This window comes from Poecilia reticulata, linkage group LG5 (assembly GCF_000633615.1).
Source record: "Poecilia reticulata strain Guanapo linkage group LG5, Guppy_female_1.0+MT, whole genome shotgun sequence".
Classification (NCBI taxonomy): Eukaryota; Metazoa; Chordata; class Actinopteri; order Cyprinodontiformes; family Poeciliidae; genus Poecilia; species Poecilia reticulata.
Window position 1 is genome coordinate 24566361 of NC_024335.1, and position 14515 is coordinate 24580875.

The 14515-nt window shown below is 39.7% G+C and overlaps 1 protein-coding gene across 1 annotated transcript; it reads right to left on the minus strand.

The window, feature by feature from the left end:
* Positions 1–212: 212 nt before the first annotated feature.
* On the minus strand, positions 213–13896 carry crbn (cereblon). Its single transcript, XM_008409901.2, has 11 exons — positions 13789–13896; positions 13393–13505; positions 12393–12595; positions 12113–12262; positions 10203–10359; positions 8327–8389; positions 8155–8239; positions 7920–8035; positions 6901–6965; positions 4274–4405; positions 213–2718 (listed from the first exon to the last, which is right to left on the minus strand). The coding sequence occupies exons 1-11, from the start codon at positions 13856–13858 to the stop codon at positions 2535–2537; spliced, it is 1338 nt and encodes a 445-aa protein (XP_008408123.1). The 5' UTR covers positions 13859–13896; the 3' UTR covers positions 213–2534.
* Between the last annotated feature and the right edge of the window lie 619 nt (positions 13897–14515).

Consider the following 14515-nt stretch of genomic DNA (forward strand, 5'->3'; position numbering starts at 1 on the left):
AACCTGAAAAAGTACACTGGTCAGTCGTTCCATTAAATTTTAAGGGACATGCTTTACAAATCAAGAATTTTCAGCTGTGAATTTGTTTTTTTTTGCCTTACCTGTTTTCTTACAACGAAATAAAAACACATTACGGAAGATCCTAAGTAAATTAGTCCTGCTATATTTCTTTTCAAAACCTTAGTATCCAGCAAATATCCTCACACAAGCTGAGGGCTTCTCGTTTTATTGTTCCAGTCAGATGAATTAGACAAAACATGCAAACTGTTCCCCTAATTCTGAATTGTTTGTAGCTGAATGATTATCACTAAACCAGTGCTGTAAATAATCATCTTCCTCATCAAATAAGGAAAGAAAAAGAAGCTTTCATTGAAAAAATGTCAACCATAAACAAAGAAGAAAAAAAAACATGTTTGTAGATGAACATCCTTAAGTTTTTATATGATCTCTCGCTGTGGTTTGTTTTAGTAGCCAAATAATAAAATTCCAACAATTTTCAAAAACACAAAAAGAGGATTGGGAAATAAAAGACAATCTACAAATCAGTAGAATAACAGTCATATAATACAACTCATGTTTCTATACAGCCACAGAGAAAGACCCAGGAGTTCGCTGCACAAACCGATGTGAAAACAAACGTGAGAGAACCCAGAAACTACGAAACAATAAGCCGTGAATCTTATCGGCGGGTTGCTGTTTATGAGCTCGTGTTCAGGACTGGCTCGCAGATTTTCCAAAGCAGCAACAAAAGGAACGTCGAGTTGTTAGAATAGGCACCGAATTTCTAACATGCCACACGTCATGAACAAAATGAATGGACAAGGGCGAACGCTCCACTTTGCTCTCCGTCTTAATTAGCTCTGACCTTTGTGAAACGGTCCGCCATGAGGCACTGATACGTATCCGATGTTCACTTGTGCACCGGAGACGACGGCTGCCTCCTGAAGCAAACCACCAGACGGGACAAACAGCCTCTGCTGGATGCAAACCCAGCAGATTTGATCAAGTGTATTACACATTATCATCATCATCATCTCTGATATTAGCCTCCGGTTTTTGGTTGGATAAACAAGGAAGCATGGCTGTGATAATTACCTGCACAGTTCCTCCACACATCAGCAAGAACGTTAAATTAATCCTGAAAAAAAACAAACAAAAAAAAACCTCTTGCATACAAAAATACATCAGATCTAACATTTCAAAAATAGCCTGTTATCACAGATCTACACGCACATGAATGCATCTTAGTGAATTAGAATATCTTTGAAAATGTAGTTTATTTCATATAATTGAATTCAGAAGGTGAAACTCCTTTTCATTACACTAATATATTTAAAGAGTTTATTTCTTTTAATTTTGATGGTTGTGGCTTTCGGTAAAAAAAAAAAAAAAAATCAGAAAATTTAAATATTAAATACAGTCAAGGAAAAAAAAACAATTTAAATACAGATATGCTATGATCACAATATAGAGAATAAAAAAGCAAAGTATCTAAACTGATCATATCGCAATGTATCCGAGCTTCCTAATGGAAAGTTAGGTGGAAGGAAAAACTGAAAAAAGTGCAGAAGCAACTGGGATAACTTGAGCGTTGAAAGGATTGTGAAGAGTTTGGGGGAAATTGTGACGAGGCATCTAGAACTTACTCTTTGTGCTGAACCATAGGCAACATCTTATCTGCTCTAAAAAACAGGATACGCATAACCAAGTCATTACTCTTCCCCCAGCCAACCTGAGCCTCCTCAAGACCCAGAAACCTCCATATTATGGTGCACTAATTCAGTAATTCACGCAAAAGGAGCCCTGACTGTTCAGTGCAGTGGCATTTCTGCCCATTTCCACCTAACTTTAATTTTCTGAGGAACTGAATGTTGTAATTAGCTGTAAATTAAATCCATCAACATTTGCAGAAATAAACACTTGAAATATAACCCTGTGCGTAATGAATAATAAGTGAATTACCGAAACAGACTCGCTTTTCAAATATATCCTAATTTACCGAGCCGACCCCCGCTGCTCTACGACAGATTAAATATCTCAGACCAAAAGCTGAAAGGACAACAAGTTCACTAAACAAAGTGGCTGCTATCGCGGTGCCGGCTGCATGCAGATGAGACTCTGTGCCGCAGGAAGAGAACAGCAGAGATCGTAAAGCGTGAAGCGACCGTTTTGTGTTTATTTGTGTGTGTCGGAGTGTGAACCTTCAGCCATATTGCTTCGTACGGAGAGGAAACGGCTGGATGTGCAGCTGCTGCATGCGGGGATGTCGAACAAGTTCCCAGTCTGTTCAGGCCGTCGGTCTTCGTCTCCTTCTCGCTGCTCCGTCCATCCTCCTAAAATCCACCCCGGAAAGTGCCGTTCAACGACCCCACCCTCCACCCGCTCTTCTGTTGCGATGGATTTTCTGCCGCATGTTGCAGCCGTTACGATGCACTGATGACTATCGAGTTAGAAAGTATTCGCAGTTTGACAATGACAGGAGGAGCGAGGCGCGGGGAGGCGATTTCTGAAGAGGAGGAACGGATGGTGTGAAGTCACAGGCAGAAGAGGCGAGAGCCTTTGTCGCCGTCCTCGTCCTCCCCCTGCGGGATGCGGGGCAGCATGGCCGAGCGGGTCAAACCCCAAAAGCGAGGCGGAGACAAGTCCTTCTTGGTGGCCGTGAACTTCCAGCCCATGTGGGAACCGCAGGTCCGGCACTGAGCGATGGTCCAGGCGTAGCTGAGAGGAAAGAGGAATTAAACAATAAATCATCATTTACGTGTGGCGAAATGTTCCTAGAAAACTTTTTCATTTTTAAAAATCCATCCTTTTCCAAAGTGGTCTCAGGTGTACATGTTTTTATTTAAATATAAACACAACAACTCACAATTGGTTGAGGAATAAAGTCTGAATATATATGTCTGTTATCGTTTTTTCCATCTTTATCCAGTCCTGGAATCCAGCATTAAACATGAAGTATCAGATGATCGTAGTGGTCAATAGGAAAACACACCTGAGAAGCTAAAACTTGATTTAAAAAAAAGAAGGTATTCTGCATAAATAACAAGATCACCTCATTAGTCTAGCTACTTATTGCTCTAAGAATAGAGTTTATAATCTCCCTAACAAAGCATTTACTAGCAAAAGCCTGGACTAGAGTTAAAACTAAACACGTAGCAGAATCAATTTTTATGCACCAAACATCAGGAAGAAGCTTCCTGTAAGCTGCATTAATGCTCCCAACAAGGCTGCAGATATTTTCATTTGATGTTGCATACGCTTAGCCTAGTTTTGTTTTTTTTTACTTCATTTTAAAATCGGTGCAATCTAAATATGTTTCAATTTGTTTTATCTTAATGTACGCTGCTGTTAACTTCAACACATAAGCACTTTTAGTTGCTTTTGCTCAAAAGGTGCGACATAAATAACGACACGATGCCTTAATACGAACATAATTTCACAACAAAGCTTTTCTTAACTCTGATCCCACTGACTGAATTCGCCTCAAGATCCTCCATCCAAAGAGCTTCTGTGTTTTTTGGAAACCTTTACTGAGTTTGTGTTCGTTCCATTACATCTTCCTTTTAGTTTTACACACCACTAAAGGAGAGGGAATATTATTTTGACTCCTCAAAGTCTCAGTCAGGATCTTTTGGTCTTAAGCTCATTAGAAAAGATATGTGCAAAGATATGAATCCCAGTCCAGAATCTAAATCATTGGGACCAATTCATTTAACTTTAAAAGTACACTCAGCAGAGTTCATCGAGAGTGAAAATTCATTATTCAATAATTAAATCACACTAGGACAAAATCAAAGTCTCCATGTCTTGTAATTCCTAAACTCCCTCCTGAGGCCTGCTAAAATAAAATGCACAAAATTCAGAACAGACCAACACAGACTGAGCGAAATGCAGATCATCTAAAAAGAAATGGTGAAGAAAAAAAGAGCAACAGTGACTCTGCACTGCTGCCTTTGCACAGACAAGGCAGGGTTGTTATATTTTTAAAGCAAATCAATGCTTTTGGTGTCAAAAACATTTTGTTCCTCTGCAGCAGCAGTACATTTGATCCATTTAGAAATACAACTCCGTGAAGGTTTCACAGTTTGTGCAGAACCTCGACCTTCAAAAACGGCTGAATCTTTGAGTTTGTCGCAGAAGATCCTGTTTCAATAAAAAGGTAAAGGCACTTCTGACCAGAGCAAAACACAAACACTGGTGAATTCATGCTGACTTCTAAACACATTTAACAAGAGTCTCAGGTCAGAGGTCAACTGAACACAGTGAGCGTTACCCTGGAAACCAGCTGTGCAGCGTGGAGGGCCTGCCGACCAGGTTCAGGTTGTTGGCTTTGTAGACAGTCAGCGTTTCGTGAACGTAACCGTGAGGGTTGACGTATGCCGCCATGGGGCCGTACAAAGACAAGCTGGTGGAGGAGAAACGGGCAACAAGTCATCAGCTGAGAAACTCACTGGAGACTTAAAAAAAAAATAATGAAATTAAAATATAAGCGTTAATTCTGCTGTGTCTGAGTACAGCAGTTTGTTCAACAACCTCGGACGGCATGGCCGTGTACGGATAACAATCACAAAGAGCTGCTTTCAGGCATATTTTGTAAATTATAATGGATTCAAACTTAAACTTTTTGAGACTGAACCTGATCTTAGCCACCAGGTTCACTGAGCTCAGGACGAGTAGAGATGGTAGCGAAGCAACGGTGAAGAAAATGTGGGTTAATACCAACAGGCTAATAAAAATCGCATCATCACGTTTTCACAAATTTTAAATCAAACCTTAAAATCAACTTTTTACTCAAGTAAATCTAAAATTTAGCAGCAGCCTAAGCTGCTTTGGTAATTTACCAAAATAAAATGCAAAACATGTTAAAAAGCTTTAAATAAAAGCTTTTTTAAGCTTTTCCCTCTCTAACATGTTACAGTTTTTCTAAATTCAAAACGTTTACTGCTTGTGCACAACGTGAGTTTGATATTTAGCATCACTGATTTGGCCAAAAGGATGCAGGAACCTGAAGTAGAGTTGAAATAAAAAAGCATTTTGAATTTAAATTTGCCCTGTTACATAATCATATGTACATATTTTGCTAACAAAATCCTAACTATAAAATTGATTGTGTTTATTCAAAATGATACAATAAAACTAGAAACATTTTTCAATGCTGTAAATTTCAGATACTTTGATGCGACTCTTTGGATCAAATATGAGACGTTCAAGATTTTTCTTTTTCTTTCAAAAACATCACTGCTGTCAAGATTTTCCAAGATGTAATTACGTCATATGTAATGCAATTATGCTTTTTCTCAGACCCCTAATTGAAAATGCATTAGCAAGACACAGTTATTATTTCTGAATGCATCAGAGATCTCGCAGCACACATAATCGCTGCTTAACTCTGATAATCTTAGTGACTAAATCACACTTTTGTCTGGAAAAACATCCACCGAGGCTCTGGACAATTTCCCGTGTCTTTAGCGTCTTTGTGTGTTGCTGCGGAACAAAGAGGTGACCCAAAACAGATCGCAGGCGGCTGGAAAATGACATTAAATAACAGTGGCTGTCGGTGTGGAGGTGATGTGTTTACTCATGACGTAACTCTGACTCTATACAACTTCCAGGCTCGACCACAGCGTGTTTGTAATGGCAGTGATTACAGAGGAGAAAGGTTTGCTTTATTCTGCTGTTTTTTATCAAATAAAACAGAAAACTTTTGTGTGAATAAATGCGCAAATTGAAGTACATTTGCACATTGTAAGTGCCTTGTAAGGTTATTCATACCTCAAACTTTTGCACAGTTTGTAAAACAACAAACCACAAATCCATTTTAAGCGATACATTGATACCAGCGTAATAATACGTCTAATAATAAGTAATAATAAGTCTCAAAAACCAGTAAACCGTAATTTTGTAAAGAACACTCACGGCTGGAACTGGAAGATATTTTAAATATCCAAAAATAAAACCAATGAAAAGGAAATAAAAGCCACACGCAATAAGTAAAATAGAATATGATGTCTCTGTAAGCAAAAATGTAAAACCACAATGGAAATTATTGAGCTCATTTTAATTTATCATGCAACTAATTGATTAATTGCTTTTTGTGACGAGCTTAGAGTCAAATGTTTCTCAGCCTACAACAGATTTTCTTCAATGAACAAAAATGATTTGGCTCCATCCACCTTCACGTCAACCACAGCATTATGCTGCCTCCACCGTGCTTTACTGTGGGGATGGTGTGTCCAGCTGAGTCCAGGATGATGTGCGTTACTAGTTTCCAGCACATGTGGCGTTAATGTCGCTCCAACATTAACGTCAGCTTTGTGGAGTGAAAGGCCAATAGATGTCATGTTGACAGATTTTCCACCCGAGCTGTGGAAAATCTCCGCAGCTCTTCCAGAGTTACTAGACGAGCTGTGGGCCACTTAGCTGCTTTTCACATCAAAATCCTCCTCGCCTGGCCGGTCAGTTTGACCGGATGACCATGTTTTGGTAAATTTGCCTTCGTTCTGGACTTTTTTTGTGTCTTTTGGATGCAGCAGATATCTAAGATTTTCAAAGTGAAACTTCTTCACAACTTCAGGGAAACTTCTGATTTCAAAGACATTGTTGTGACACTTAGAAATCATTTTCTAACTGACCTAAAGCAAGAAAAGTTTGGTCTGATTTAACTTCAGACAATAAGGGAAAAAAAGCAGCATGTCTTTTTATTCAGTGTGTGTAAACCTCTGCTTTGAATGTATATTTCATTCAAAGCATTTAGTATCTCATTTTAATCTCTTGACTCCTTTATGGACCTGGGGTTGCATTTCGGCCCTCATTTTTAAGTATTTCTCAATCAGAAATCCATTAAAATTATAATTTTGACATTTAACGTCTGAAAGAAGTCACAGCAAAATAAATCCTCACCTGAAGATCTCGTTCTTTGTCGTAATTTCTGTGTCTTGACACTGCTTGCAGCACAACGACGTACACTGAAGAGGAGACGTAACGCCGAGTTAACAGGTGATGAGCGTCAAACGTTAAATATCGATCGACGACTCTGGTGAACAAAGCTGTAAAATTAAATCTTAAACCTCCAGGCTTGAAAAAGAGAAACTCGGGTGAAAAAAAGTTTTAAAAAAAACCTGAACACATCCGTCCACCATACAAGTGAAAAGAGTTGCCCTCTATTTAAAATATGTTGAAAGGGTTACTTTACCTTTTTACTTCAAATCATTTGTCATAGATATTGGTATTTATCAGCCAGAAATCAACAAAAATTGTGTCTTTGTACAACCGCTTAATGCTAATAATTTAAAAAATATGTTTCAAAAAGGATATGACCTTATTGGTGTTTTATGAAGTCAATCAAGAACCTTCGCCATGACAGGAATGTGTAAATGTGGAGGCGACTGAGTTGATGAGAAGTAACTTTCCCTCAATCTATGCCTACAAAATGTTCTGCACAGAGCTGATAAATTACCGAAATGTAATTTGAATGTTTGCACCAACATGGAGGAACTTATAGACATTCCTGTCCCAACTCGCCCTGACACATACACAAGGTTTAAGCATACAGAATAACCAGGATGACAAAGACCAGACTGCCTTGTTATGTGTAACGTAATCATGTGAAGAAAGCCTGGAGTGACGTATTCAGAAAAAAAGCTTCTTCAACAGTGTGTTCACCTTTCACCCCAAACACAGAAAGCATCCCCTCTGCCATATTTTCCAGCTGTTAAAATCAAATCAACCAACATTTACTTTTGTTTCGCAGTAAATCAACTCTTCCGGAATGAATCTCTGCAACGACAAATTGTCTGCCAGCTGAATCCAGGTCCGGTTAAAGACACCAGAGAGAAACGCAGGCAAGCCCTGGAACTGGATCCCATCACAACACGAGGAAAACGACGTCGCAGCAGAGGGACGCGGCGGCCTTCGCTTACCCGGTCCATGATGTCCAGCTCGCAGCGGAGTCTCTGGATGGCGCTGCCGATCTTGAGCAGCTGGAGCCGCAGAGCGTCGTCTATGGGGAGGCAGGCAGCCACCCTGTAGGAGAAGTCTGACACAAACCAGACAGAAGAAGAGGAGATGGATGAAATAAACAGGAGGGAGCAAAACGAGCACAAACAAGAGCCAGACACGCATGATGGATGAGCGGTGAGCCGGAGAGTGGCTGACCTACGGCGTTTGTTGGGAGCGAGTCATCCTTCAGGTTCTCGTCCCATTCGTGGAGCTGCTTCTTCACTCGGTTCATGAGCGACTCCTGCGAGGTCGAGCCACGGGAACAAAGGTTTACATTCAGTCCTGCGAGATGTTCTTTAGTGATGTATAAGGGGACTGCAGCACTCACAGAGTCGTAGAGAGAGTAGACCCAGGGAGGCCATGGAGTCAGGCTGGCACAGTGAAACTTCCTCTGGAAACAGAAACGAATCCACCACTGGTGAACTGAATTCATTCAAGCATTTTTTATATATATATCTTTTTTTCAATTGTCAATATTTCTTAACGATGTTGAGCAGATGTTCAGAATTTCTTTTAAATGTAAAAAAAAAAAAAAAAAAAAAAACTTCTGAAGGGTATTGTTTGCTTTTAGGGCCAGACAATAAGCAAATATCAACATGTATCACGATAGACATGTTATCAATAACAACAGATAATATGTCTGATAGGACGTTCATTAATTTCACTGAACTCCGAGCCAGAACCGCACAGCATTCTGGGGGATGTAGGCAGAGGAAAGACTTTAGCTGCTCAGCTTCTCATGGCTGGCTAAACAAAGTTAGTGGCATCAACTAAAACTCACTCACTCATTTTTTGGTTACCTAGCAACAACCTGCCCAGTAACTTGTGGTTACCTAGCAACAACTTGTTGAGTAACTTACACAGCAGCAGTTTAAGGCTTTACCACCGTGCTTCAAAATTGCTTAAAAATAAAAAAAAAACAATGTGGAGTAAAAACTGTGGATAAAACATGAGGTTTCACATCACTTATTCTGAAATATTAATTTGTTTTTTAAATTTAAAATATCTGAAATACTGAAGATTTCAGAAACCTGAAACCTCCTGTTTTATCCCCAGTTTTACAGTTTCTGAAATACTGAAGATTTCAGATATTTTAAATTACAAAAAAAAAATCAATAATTATTGATGTTAGCTGATATGCAACACTTATATTGTGACATGTTTTTAAGCCACATCATCTAGTCCAAAGTGTTTTTCAGTTTAGTCCTGAGTCTTTATAATTCATTTTATTAGTCGTTTCTGTTGTTTTATTTATTTTGGATATTTCAAATGTCTTCCAGTTCCAGTGTTAAATATTCATTTTTAATTTAAAGCTTATTGATCTTTGAGAATGTGTTCCTGCATTATTACCATTATCCATCCATCCATCCATCCATCCATCCATCCATCCATCCATCCATCCATCCATCCATCCATCCATCCATCCATCCATCCATCCATCCATCCATCCANTCCATCCATCCATCCATCCATCCATCCATCCATCCATCCATCCATCCATCCATCCATCCATCCCTCCATCCATCCATCCATCCATCCATCCATCCATCCATCCATCCATTTTCTTTACACCCTTGTCTCTTAGTGGGGTCAGGAGGGGTGCTGGTGCCCATCTCCAGCCAACGTTCCAGGAGCGAGGCATTATTACCATTATATTACTGGCAAATTGTCTCAAATCAGCAATATCATCGTTTATTGCGATAAATTCTGGGACGATTAATTGTCCAGAAACATTAGTTATGGTTGCCGCCGCAACAATTGTCAACTCAGTCTTGAGCCAAATATTACAGCTTTTAGATGTGTGAAGCGGGTAGTGCAGCTGAAATTGCTACATAGTTTTCACACAGAGCAGCTGAATAAAAACACATGCCACACTTTTTAGATTTTCATTAGTTAAGAATTAGCGTTATTTTCCTTCTGCTACACATTAGGTACCAATTTAAGTTGCATTGAATGTGACAAAATGTGGAAAGGCTCATATTTTTCCTTACATAACCTACTGCGTTAACACATAATACCGGAACTGGTGTACTACTGTATACTGTACCCCCTTAACTCCAGTTATTCTGTTATCCAAACTATCAGAGAGAGCCTCAGTCTGAAAGAAAAAAAGCTGTGCATCTTCAGTATTTAATTTAACTCTTCTGGTTCTGGTATGAAGTGAGGCACACACATATTCATCTGTTCACGGAGAAGCGTCTGACCTGCTGGCTCAACCAGCGCTGGGCCTGTTTGCAGCTCTGAGCTTTGAGTTTGGAAGAGGGGGACGTGTGGAGCCTGGAAAGGGGCGTCAGCTGCACGGCAGAGAGCGGGTCCGGGAGGATCCGTTCGGGCAGGATCTGCACTTTGGCCTGTCTGATTCTGAGAGACACAGAAGGAAGGTGACGAATCGCAGCACAAACATGTGATGTCTCGAGTAAATGTTAGGAAGTGTGTGACAGGAAGTATGTAAAAAGAGAGAGCCGCCGCAACAAGAAGGCCAGCAAAGAGCAATAAAACTTATGTAACTGGTGCAAAGTAAATTTAATACAGATCAAACAAATGCTTCTTCTCAGGAAAACTTAAAGCACAAGATAAAAAGGTTCATTTAAGTGAGCAATAGTTTAAGGGCTCTAATTTCTGGAGGTATCGCTATAATAGGATGTCATAACAAGATTATGGCCGACAATTTATGTGTATTACATAATCGCAAGTAAAAAGATGGAGATGAGTCTTAATAAGAGCTTGCTTATATTGAAAGAAAATCTCAATGATTTCCTGGGCAGAGGAGGATGGTAGTTAAAATGATGGATTTCATGGGTCCAGCAGTGACGTAAGAAGCCTTAATTCAGTAGCACTTCCTTGGTTCATAAACAAGCAACCCCTCATTACAAACGGGGGACAACAGAAAATAGTTAATTGCATAAAAAGTATAACATATTAATTCTTTACCAACCAACTATGTGCTTATTTACCCAAGTTAAAAGGATTAAAATGTATAAATTAAAGCTAAAGCTTTGAAAAAAGGAAAATATGTTATTTCAGACGAGATTAACGTCAACATGTTGTACCTCGTCCAAGATCTCCATTATGTCGTTCAAAGCAAACTAATAAATTACTGAAGAAAACACACAAAAAGATTTCACTAAATTTTGTCCAACTACAATTAACAGGAACACCAAATAATTTGATTAAAGCTTGAATATTATCAATTCACATGAAAAGAGAGTAAGCTGATGCTAGCCTTAGCTTTCAGGAAGCTGCTCTGCATTAAATAAAATTAAAAATAAGCAGTAGAAGAAAGACATGAGTTTATTCAAGACTGGAGCCGTGTGTGTGCCAAACAATGGGGTCCCAAAGACATTTTTCTCAAGCCCAAGTCAGGATTTAAGCTTCTTAATTACAGTCCATGTCAAATTTGTGGAAGAACAAAAGAGACAGAACTTTTATTTTGATAAGCCTCAAGTGTCTTTGTAATCACACAGTTAGCTGAACAGCAAGCTAATGAGATGCTGGAAGCCATTTAAGTTATTTTAAGTTAAGTTATTAAGATACTGTGTTCAGATGAAGAGATATCTATGCTCAAAGAAGCCTTTAACAACCCACCATCCATGAGCAATAAGGGAAGAAAATTATCTTTCTCTTTTTACTGCAAAACATGCATAAATGCATATATTTATTAAAGTGTGTGCAAGTCTAGTTTTTTAAGCAGTAAAACATTACTGCACTTTCTGCACTCCTGCAGAATTTCCTCATGTTGGATTTAATATGTAGGGGTAAGACTGCCCTCTAGCTGTGAACTTCTAGAGTCAATTAAATCAAGATTCAGAAAAGTTAAAAGCTATATTCTTTAATTACCGAGGTAATAGTTTTAAGATGCTTAATATTAAGTTTTCATGCTGGATTTAGGGTTTCAGTGTCTGCTCAGGGACTTCTTAGCATGTGGATTAACAAGAAACCGAACTGTCTCCCTTCTACCTAGTCTCAGTAATCTGATAACTCCTGTATGAACATTTACAACCTGTCCATGAATACACAAAGCAGATTCTGTTGTCTCTACTGAGCTGAGAAGTGAAAAGAAGTATTCAGTCCCCCGACCTTTGCTTTCTCACTTCATGGGACCAAATAAACTTACCCGTCTGCTTGAGTTCTGATCTCATGGACCTTAAATCTCTGCCTGCCAACAGCTTTCACTTTCACTGTTTCAATGCCGTACTCCTGCTCCTCTCGGTATGCATATATTTCAGCCGTTGTTCCAAACTCAGCCTCCGGCTCGCCCGCATCACTGCAAACACATGCAGAAGCTCTGAACTACTGGTGACCCAGAACAACTTAAAAGATTACAGCAACATCTAGCTCCTCTGACAGAGAAGACAACATATGGGTTATAGGAATTTTATATTTTTGTGTCGTACCTGTGCGCGAGCACGGCGAAGGTTCGGTCTTTCTGGATGACGCTGCGCATCATGCTGACCTCCTGTGGCCTGAAGAGCTGCAGGGGCAGCGTCTGACCCGGTACCAGCATCACGGCTGTGTGAGGCAGCACAGGGATGGTCTGGCAGCTGTCGTCATCGTGCACCGTGCGGCCGTGAAACTCCTCCATGTCTGAACCCAGGTACTGCAATCAAAACAACAAAGGTATTGTTAGAAAACAAGACAACAGGTGAATAGAATGTAGGTGGAAAAGCAGGAGCTAGTCAGTAGCAGATTAATATTTAGAAAGTAAAAAAGGCTTTTTTCATCATCAAGATTTGTATTCCTAGGGCAGATGATTTAGAAAATGCATTGCCTTTCAAAAGGTATGTTTACACCTTGGACATTTTTATACCATCATGTCACAAGAAAACTACAAAGAAACTCCAGAAGTCACGTAGGTGTTCAGTGAAGGCCTCAGAGGACTGTGAGAGGACATCAGTGAATATGTCACCGCATGAGACGTAGTGGTGGCAACATCATGCTTTGGGGGTGATTTTCTTCAGCAAAAGTTTTGTGAAATTGTTAGAGCAATGGATGGAGATTTCCTGAAATAAAACCAGTTAGAGGCTGTAAAAAACTTAACTCTGAGGTGCTGGTTCACACTCCAAAAGGCTGAGATGGTATGATCATTTTTTGCAATAGTGGCACAAAATAGGAAAAGAAACATAATTAATCCAGTGGAAGAAAGGAATTAGTGAAATGTCGATTGTGGAAAGAAAGAAAGTCCACCCTGGACAAATAAAATGATTCCTTAAACGTAAAACTTTCCACAAATTTTCAGATATCTTAAGCTTATTGATAGTTAGCAGTGTTGTTATTTTGGATATTTAACATCTCAATTCAGGGAAGCAATAATGCTGATTTCTTACTACTGATATTGTAGAAAAGAACAGCGATTTGTTCATATTTTATAAAAGGTTGTTATAACAAATTGCTCACAGCATGAGATGTGGGAAGACTGGGGTCAAAGGTGATGTTGCTGGGTTTTTCCGCCTCGTCACTGTCTCGATCCTCAGTCTCCATGTCATCTTCCTCCTCTTCTTCCTCGTTGTCTGTTGTGGCGCAAGTTAGTGAAGACAGAGAGAGGCGGGTTAGCGCTCCTTCTGCATCCCAACACAACCGCAGTCGCTAAAAACGCTCTACTGGGGCCAAACGGGCTGCTTTACAAATGTCAACAAAGACAGAAAGCGAAAGCTTCGGGATCAAAGATGGACCAGAGCGGCTTTGAAACCTGAGGAGTGGCCTTTGTTGCGGCTGTCTCCGCGGCTGTCAGGAGGAGGACACGGACTGTCCCCTCCTGACACCGTGAGACATGTCTCTGCTGCTGTCTGTTACCTGGTAACAGCTGCAGATGGTTCCCCATGTTGTTGTTAACGTTGTCTCCTCCGCCTCCCTCGTCAGCCATATCTCTGTGTTTACAATGCCAGTTCTTCTTCTATGGCGTCTTCTCTGTGCGGGGTCCAGATGAAGGCAAGAGCGCCACCGTGCGGTTTGAGAAAAATGAAAAAAATATCCGCCAAAATCTCAGAATTCTTTTTGTTAATCTGTGAATATTTCTAGAAAATTGTTTTTGAGCTTTAGGCTCCAAAAGTAAAAGATATTCTGGAGAGAAAAAAAAAAGTCACGTGACTTTCCAACTTAAATGTATATCTCAGAAATTTTAAAGAAAAACATTAGGAAATTTCTGAGTTTAAAAAGTTTAAAATTTGTTCCAGACTTCAGAAAACACTTCATCCACACCTGCAGATAATATGGTACCCCAAAACTACTGACTGGAAAATTCACACTGGACCTCAAGCAGTATGGACTCTGTACAACTCTGGGACCTTCCTTTGTAAGTGAAATACAAACTTTAAAAGCAGGACTCAGCTCAGCGTACTTTTAACCCTATAGAGGATTTCCTCAAAGTATAGTAGCGCTTTATACATCAACTTCAATCAACTCCATATAAAACAGGCTCCAATTGTATGGATTTTGCTCGAAAATTTTGTCAAGATCAGTCATTGCTGAACCTTAACGCACTCAGGTTTAGTCTTTATGGAAGGGAGTCATCGATGCCTCT

Coding starts and splice junctions, on each gene's coding strand:
- crbn (XM_008409901.2), bottom strand. CDS start 13,858: ATGGCTGACGAGGGAGGCGGAGGAGACAACGTTAACAACAACATGGGG. Junction 8,240..8,326: donor TCTACTCTCTCTACGACTCT/GTGAGTGCTGCA, acceptor TCGACCTCGCAG/GAGTCGCTCATGAACCGAGT. Junction 6,966..7,919: donor AGCTGGACATCATGGACCGG/GTAAGCGAAGGC, acceptor TCTCCTCTTCAG/TGTACGTCGTTGTGCTGCAA.